Source organism: Genypterus blacodes, unplaced genomic scaffold (genome assembly GCF_046128005.1).
Source record: "Genypterus blacodes isolate CSIRO-AG114 ecotype Tasmania unplaced genomic scaffold, CSIRO-AGI_Gbla_v1 ptg000320l_1, whole genome shotgun sequence".
In the NCBI taxonomy this organism is placed as follows: Eukaryota; Metazoa; Chordata; class Actinopteri; order Ophidiiformes; family Ophidiidae; genus Genypterus; species Genypterus blacodes.
Window position 1 is genome coordinate 31364 of NW_027467107.1, and position 8637 is coordinate 40000.

General features: G+C 48.7%; 1 protein-coding gene across 1 annotated transcript; it reads right to left on the reverse strand.

Moving 5' to 3' along the window:
* Window positions 1-3977: 3977 nt before the first annotated feature.
* Window positions 3978-7632, reverse strand: LOC142988337 (nuclear receptor subfamily 4 group A member 2-like). The gene is made up of 6 exons (XM_076137468.1): window positions 6793-7632; window positions 5745-5874; window positions 5497-5654; window positions 4914-5113; window positions 4644-4822; window positions 3978-4555 (listed from the first exon to the last, which is right to left on the reverse strand). Exons 1-6 carry the CDS (start codon window positions 7630-7632, stop codon window positions 4299-4301), a joined length of 1764 nt encoding a protein of 587 aa, XP_075993583.1. The 3' UTR covers window positions 3978-4298.
* Window positions 7633-8637: the final 1005 nt, after the last annotated feature.

The following is an 8637-nucleotide window of genomic DNA, read 5'->3' on the forward strand; positions in this document are numbered from 1 at the left end:
TGTCTGGCTCGCTGACAGGCCTCACCTTTGAGAACCACTTGAATGTGTGAAGATTCACCCACACATCATTGAACACTTTCACTCCTTTAAAATGACAAATCTATGCTTTTATTCTGAAGTCCCACTTGCCAAACATCTGGTATTTCCTGTTGGCCAGCAGCCAAACAGGCCAGCCTGACCAGAGACAATCAGTCATTCTGCAACCAGTCAACTGGTGCGTGTCCATACGTCACTCTGTGGCCTCCGCTCTATAGGAGCCGTATGGGCAGAGCAACTGAGGGATAGAGCGACTGAGCACATTACAGTCACTAGATGGCGACCTCAGCTAACACACACACATATACACATCTATATGAGCAGGGACGTTCTACAGCGTACACAGTATGTAAGGTATGGAGTGTGTAGTATCTAAAGTTCAGTGTTTTGCAGCAGCTCATGGGTCTCTACTGGAATGTGAGCCTGGACCTCCGGTGGCTCCTCGGCCTCCAGGCCTCCGGCTCTGAATGTGAGCGTAACCTCATAATCCTCAAACAATCCTCATAATCCTCACAATCCTCCGCAGCCCCCAACTCGCTCATTCCCCATCAAACGGCCGTCTTTGGAGAGCAGAGATAGAGCGTGATAGACGGGCGATGGAGATCTTTCTCAAGTGTGGCGCCTTCCTCGCCCTCTTCTTCACCCTCTTCACCCTCCTCACCCTCACAGCTCTGTGATTGGCTCTATGTATCCACATGGGAAAAAAAAAGTAAAATAAAAAACCTAAGAATTTCCCAGAATTCACCAAAAGCCAAATATACTGTCTGAGCTCAGGGCTCAGGACACACACACACACACACACACACACACACACACACACACACACACACACACACACACACACACACACACACACACACACACACACACACACACACACACACACACACACAGGAGAAGCAGCACAGGTACACTTGACACGAGCAAAGCAAACACACACACACTTTATACACCAGGGAACGAGGCATGATGGAGAACATGTGAGGCACGGCAGGAGCAGGTGAACCTAATCAGGGCGGGGCCGACAATCACACTGACAGACAGGAACTACACAATAAAACAGGAAGAACAAGGCCAAATTAGGCATGAGGCATGTGTTTCAGATCAATCATAAACACATTTGAATTGTATTTCAGCTCTCTGAGTGTCTTCTGGTGGGAAATAGAAAAAAAACACTAAAATAAAACACGGACTGATGGGGTTCAGGTTCAGGTTCGGGTTCGGGTCTGTGTTCTCCCTCCTGAATGTTAATAATGAGAACAGATCAAGCAGACAAGTTCAGTTTGACAGCTGAAACCATAGCGACTCCACATGCATGTCACAGCAATCACACCTTTCTCTGGATGTTCCTGAAGGAGCCTCGCCTTGAGCAAACACGTGGAGAAATGACCCCCGAGACACACACACACACACACACACACACACACACACACACACACACACACACACACGTACAACCCTCCATTGAAAGTTATCATATTAGTCCAGGAACCAACAGAGCCATATTTGAGCAGCTTGTGGACTCTGGATCACGTAGCGGCTCTTGAAGCAGAACAGTTTGGGTGCTTGATGTCTCATCTGGGACGCTGTCGTGGATTCTGCTCTTCGTCCCCACAGCAGAATAATCCAAGCTGCTAATTCAAGTGCCTCACAGATCAGAGACGCTAATCCTTCCAATTATTGTTGGTTGTTTTTGTTTTAATGCGATTTAGAGAACGCTTCATTTTGGAGATTTCCTTTATTTAAGAAGTGAATATTGTGACAGGATTTACATTACAATTCCAAAAATGTTTTAAAACACAAGTAAATGATGTAATGTGATGTGAAAATAAGACCTAAAGAAATGAACACTTATATATTATATATACTGTATATGTATGTAGAAGGAGAGAGAGAGAGAGAGAGAGAGAGAGAGGGGGGGCAAACACAATGACATCACTGTGCAATGAAAGTGACGTCATCGTGTTTTTTGCAGGAAAAGCGCATAAAACACGGCACATTTGATTTTTCCTTTAAAGGGCAAAAAAAGACAATTTGAGAGTTTCCTTTGAAGCAGCGGTTCTCAAACTGTGGCATGTGTCCTGCCATGTTAGACATAAGGGCGCCCTCTGGTGGCACAACACAAACACACACATTAGTACAAAGGATCAACACAGCGAACAAGGAACCTGTAAAGAAATAGTTTAATAAAGTTCAATTATTATTCTCTTTTAATGAAGAGTTTGATTATTTTAGTTAAAACATAGTAAAATAATGGACTCTTGTCTTCCTGTCTTCTTGTCTTCTTGTCTTCTGCCTGTAAACAAACTCTCTCGTTACCTCGGCAGCCGTTGAAGCATCTGATCAGTAATCTCCAATAATCTGCAATGGATTACGCGTTGAAAGGAACCCGGCCGTCCCCGTCTGTAAATCCGTCCTCGGTGGTCTCGGTGCTCGGGGTCTCTGGGTCCTCTGATAAGGGTTAAGCCATATTGAAGGAGGCTGGATGCTGAGATGAAAGCCGGCGCTCAGGCCCTCACAAATTCCCAGAAAAATCGGGCTCCTGAGATAAAGATGCAGGGCCGCACCTAGCAGCCTGGGGGGGGGGGGCAAGACCAGGAGCATTTGGGGGGGCCAAGACCAGGAGCTCGACCAGGGGCCACAGCCAGGGCCCCCTCTCTTTCCCTCTCTGCCCCTCTCTCTCTCTCTCTCTCTCTACCCCCCCCCCCCCCCCCCCCTGCTCTCTCTGCTTGTCAGTCACCGTCATCATCAGAATAAATTGGACATTTCTCCCATATCTCCCATCGACTCATTTCTATCTCTGAGCGTCCTCGTCTATCGATCCGCTCGCTTATTAAAACCTCCTCTGGAACATCGTCCTATGTTTTTTTCCATAAGACCTTTATCAAACTATAAATCGATCCCCCCTCCCCGGACTGAAGCCGGAGCGTGTCAGAGTGTGTGCAGACGCAGCCGAGCCGATGCAGAATCAGCTGGGATGATTTCCAATGATTTACTTCCTCGCCCAAGCCCTGATTATGATAATTCGACATTTAGAGTCATATTCATGCTTTAGGCTTTAAAGGTTTTGCTGTCACTGGAGGCTGATGGAGCTCCGTCCAGATTCAAGCAAGAAGGAAATCATTACTCACTCAAATGTTGCAAATCACATTTAAGCCATTTTGTATGAGGATGAGGCACCACACACACACACACACACACACACACACACACACACACACACACACACACACGAACCAAACAGACTCCACATGTGACCTGATGAGTTCATTAGGTTTTAAGATTTTAACAAAATCAAATCACAAAATAAAAATGTGATTTTGTGTTTTTGGTGAAATTGAATGAACTTGTCTAATGTTGATTTTCATCTATTCCCACACATAAAGAGTCTCTTTCATTTAACTGTAATTAACGACATTTGTTTTCTGAATAAAAGCTTAGAAAATCATGAAATGTTCTTATTAAACCTGAAACAGTTTGAATTTCAAATTAGGGCTTAATGAGCTGTGATGGCGTTAAAATGTTTAAATAGTTAAAATGTGGAAATGTTGTACAATATATTGAAACATTAAAGCGTTAAATTAAGGCGTTAAATTTATACAACTTGTGTGACAAGTAAAAAACTAAAAGCTGAGATTTTGTTGATATTTCAGAGGAATCAAAGGAGATTTTAAGAATTTAAATGAAAAGTAAACGCAGTAAGTATTTACTTTTCTCTCTTTGAGGACAAAGAACTGAAAAATATAAAGATATGATGTCGGCGTCATTACATCATAATTTATTCATTTATTTATGAAAGCATGGACAATATAACAATGTTTCATATCCACTCCATAAATCTGTGAGAGCACAACAGACAGGGTAGAGCTTCATCATCACCACTAATGAGAAAGAAAAACAGGATTTATCCTATAGGACACATTTATCTGGTATAAAAAAAACAGCTTTAACAGGCAGGAGGAGTGAAAACGAGTGTTTACCTCACTTACACTCTCTCTCAAATACACTTACGTCCCCAAAACAAACGGTCCCCATCTTCATTCTGTTTGATTTCCGATGTCAAAGTCATTATTTTGTTCAGTTGGTTTTTGCGGAAAAAAATCTGATGCTGAGGCTCAGCGTTAAGATGAAGATGAAGATGATGAGGCGTTCAGGTGGAGTTCATGCTGAGCTCAGAGCCGACAGCCCCGGAATGTCAAAGCAAAGGTAAAGGTCTCAATCCCATCGCCGTGCTTTTGGAAGAGAAAAGCTGGCGTATGTCCTTAAAATGGCAACGTGTCCAGGAATAACTTATCTATGACTGCGGGCGGCGGCACCAAATCCTCCAGCTTCAGGTAGAAAATCCTCTGCAGGCCCTGGATGCACAGAGTGCGGAGTTCAGGGAGCTTTTCCAAAAGTCTGGACAGGTGGTTTGACCAGCAGGGGCTTCCGTCCGTGCACGTCCTGTTGTCCTTCAAGCACTTGATGATGCTGTTCTGAAGCTCCTCCACTTTCTTCGGCTCCTTCAGTCCGTGACGCTCTGAAAGTGTGAAATGGCGATAAGAGCACAGTTCTACCGTTTACATTGGACCCCTGAATGCAGCGTTTGTTGCTGTGGACTCACTCACCGGTGACCAGGGCCAGGGTGCAGATGCAGGAGAAGGTGGAGACGTCCAGACTCATCCGCTGCAGGTTGGCGGAGAACTCCACGATGCTGTCGATCCACTCGCCGAAGCCGCGCAGGCACTGCAGCCGGTGCCACACGGAGCCATCGCAGAAGATCAGCTTCCCCTCCGCCGGGTTGGATCTGAAACAGGAAGACAGCTGGACATCAACAACAAGCGTGGAATAGAGAGAGACGTCAAAAACCTTTGTACGCTCAGGAGCGAGGGTCTTACCTGTACGACAGCCGCAAGACAAAGAGCTCCAGGAAGGCGGAGTAGAAGAGCAGGTCCTGGTCGTGCCGGGGCAGGGAGGTGAAGCCCGGGACCTTCTGGGCCCAGCCTCGGATCACCTCCATGGAGCGGGTCAGGAGGTCGTAGAACTGACGGACGTGCTGCGAGTCGTCTCTGAGCGGACTGGACGTGCTCTCCTTGAACTGCAGGGAAAGGTCACAAGGTCAACTCAGCACCGGCAACGTGTCACACAAATAACAGACAGGCAACATGTCACCTTCTCACAGAGTGTCAGTGTGTTTGAGGAGAGATCTGGATTTTGTGTAATATTATATTTTTGCAAATAAGAAATTTTACTTTACTTCAAATCTGATAATATAAAATGTATTGTTTAATTATTATTTTTTTCAAATGCAATGGATTTGATGAAAAGTTTTCTTAATAAATTTTGTCAAAATAAAATAAAAATGTCAAAATGTCTCATGAATAAAGTCTTAAATTTCACTGTTTTGTATCAGAGTCGTGTTTTGAGTGACAGCTTTGCTTCATGAGGTTAACTGGATGAACGGCGGTCACTCCTGCTCACCTTGGAGAAGTCGAGGCGCGAGGGTGGAGGGTTAGACTCCACGTGGGCCCGGATGAGGGCGCTCAGGAGGGTGCTGACGGGGGGCGAGGGGTCCGGCAGCGCTTTGGGTTTGGACGGGAGGCGACCCCTGCGACCTTTCAGACCGTCGGTCCTCACCACTGAGCGTGAAAGAGAGAGGACAGACGTGAGCTCAGGCAGGTTGAAGCAGAGCCGACGTGAGAGCTGACACACGCACCGACACGTCTCACCTTCTTTGACCATCCCCACTGTGAGGCACTTCTGGAAGCGACAGTACTGACACCGGTTCCTCCTGCGTTTGTCCACCGGGCAGCTTTTAGAAGCCAAACACACGTATTTGGCTTTTTTCTGCACTGTGCGCTGGAGAGAGAAGACAGATTTAGATGTCAACAAATCAGATGAAACCACCCTGTGCTTACTATGGATGACATCACTTTGAGACCTTCTGACCCACAGGGTTCCTTGACCCTATACTGGACACTGAAATGACTTATAGAACCCTCACAGTTCTGTTCTCCAGGGGTTCTGCGGTCTCTCTCATATGTGATCTGAGCGCTGGATCTGGGGACGCTGCCTCACAGGGACCCGTCCTGTCCCTGGAGGGACACAGACAATCCCCTCTCTAACCACTTCTCTGAAGCATTTAGCGCCTTGAACGATCTTTAACAAATGAGCAGCGTCTCTCCGGGCCCCTGTGGGCTCTGTGAGGCCGGCGAAGGCGTTCAGCCACAGGAGGACAGGGCAGGCTGGGTAAACACGGGAGTCGTGGGCAGTCATAATCCGGAGGAACGCCCTCGGGAATCTCCTTCAGGCTGCAGAAGGGGAGGTTTTTAATTCATGGCACGTTGGTGAGCATTTTCATATAGAACATTTGCTCCTAACGCGTGTCAAGAGATCAAAACGTGCATCTGAAGCAGGAAGTCTAATATAGGGGGCCAGGCAAGGTCTCAGGGGGGGGGGCTCACATCATCCTAAATGACGGACTTACATGCATCTACTGGGCTCAGACTTTCATTTTTCTGATTGATTACATTTATAGTGTACAAGTGTGGAAACGGAGACTTTTATATTTCGAAATTTTCAAATAAGTTCAAATGCATTTACAGATATTTAGTGATATCTGAAACTATTGTAATATGTTGTTATGTTTTTAATTATTATTTGCACTGCATGGCAAATATATGAAAATATATATTTCAGTAGAACTACAAAATACAGAATCAGAATCAGAATCAGAATCAGAATCAGAATCAGAATCAGCTTCCATGGCACTCAGACCTTGAAGAAGCCCTTGCAGCCCTCACAGGTCCGCACTCCGTAGTGTTGGCAGGCTGCGTTGTCCCCGCACACCGCGCACAGCCCCTCCGCCAGCAGCGCGCCCCGGCTGTGGGCCGAGGGGGCCTGGTAGTCCAGGTGGTGGTGGTGGTGGCCGTGGTGGTGGTGGCCGTGGGCGAGCTGGAGCGGGTGAGGAAATCCCACACCGGGCTGCTTCCCGAGGCCCCCGGAGCCCAAAGCCCCGGGACCGTCCAGCGCCGTGTGCGCACCGGGCGCGTCCAGGTTCATGGACACGTGGAGAGATCCGTCAAATTTCATCTGACAGGTGGCCAAGTTCTGCCCGCCGTGCTGCGTGTGTTTGAGGGAGAACAGGGAGAAGCGGGACAGCGCGTTCTTCCGGTAGTAGTCTTGTCGGAACGTGTAGAGAGACGCGGAGTCCTCCCATATGTGTCCTGGCGCGGCTTGGAAATTGGACGTGATTGGTGACGGGGAGCGGTAATAGTACACGGAGCCCGGGGAGGAGAGCAGCTCGTCCGCCTGCTGCGGGTTCGGCTGGTACCCGGGACAGCCGTGCGCGTCCTCCACCTTGACGCACGGCAGCTCGGCCTGGACCGGCACCTGGAAGAGACACGGGGACTTGACGTCGTAGCCGGAGCCGTAGGTCTCCAGAGGGCCGAAGCCGGGGGCCGAGGTGGCGGCGGAGACCTCGCTGTTGGTCAGATCCATGCTGAACTTGACAAACTCCGGAGTGAGGAAGTCGCAGCTGCGCTCCCCGCCGGCGCCCTGGGAGGCCGGACTGGCGCCCTGCGGAGACGAGCCGCACTGGGTCTGGACGCACGGCATGACGCGCTGCAGCCCCACGGACACGCTGCAGGCAGGGGAGAGCACACACACACACACACACACACACACACATCCCTGGAATCAGCACCGTTTCATCATTCTGAATGTTTGTTGTCTTGATTTGTCAGAAATCAGCAGGAAACGTTGACTTCACAGATGAGAGATGAATCTGTGATGAAGATCATGGAAACAAAAGCTGCACACACTCTGCACATGTTCTGCATGATTGATCTTAATATTACCTGCAGCTCTGAGTCTTTGTGTGTTTCAGTGAAGTGTTGTCCGGCAGAGTGACCCTGAATGAAACAGAGACAGAAACATGAGATCACTCCACTTTACACGCAGCTGTGTCATTAGAAGAAGAGCTTTTATTACCTTACGGGTTGGAGCCTCCTGCAGAGATCATGACTCCATCTCTCCCTCTCTCCCTCTCTCTCTCCCTCTCTCTCTCTCTCTCTCTGTGGTGAAGCCGTTCTCCTGTCCGCTCCTCTCACACTCGGACCCGCAGACTGGCTGAGAGCGGAGCGACAATGTGCTTTTGTTTACGCGCTGCGCGCCCTGGTGCCAAACCGTATTACGCACGGGAGGGGAGGGGCGAGGGGAGGGGGGGGGAGGGGGGGAGTGAGTGTGTGCGTGGGCACAAAGAGCGCTTCAGCTCCTTTGGAAACAATCCTCCAGGCCGAACATCTGACAGTCCGCCTCAGGGAGTCCAGAGATGGAGCTGGAGGTGTGTGTGGGAGAGAGTGTGTGTGTGTGTGTTTACGGCCGAAAAAGCTGCACTTTATAATTTCAAACTATTAGACACTCTGACTTCTACATGTATTTAAAGGCTCCATGCTGTGCTGAGTGATGAGGAAGAGGATGGAGGAAGAGGATGGAGGACAGCTGGTGGCTCTGCGCCCTCTCGGACTTTATTATTATCCTGAGGAGGAGGAGGAGGATGGAGGAGACCGGTATTGCGCAATCTCGCCTTCCCTTTACGTCGTCGTCCTCGCCCCGCCTCCG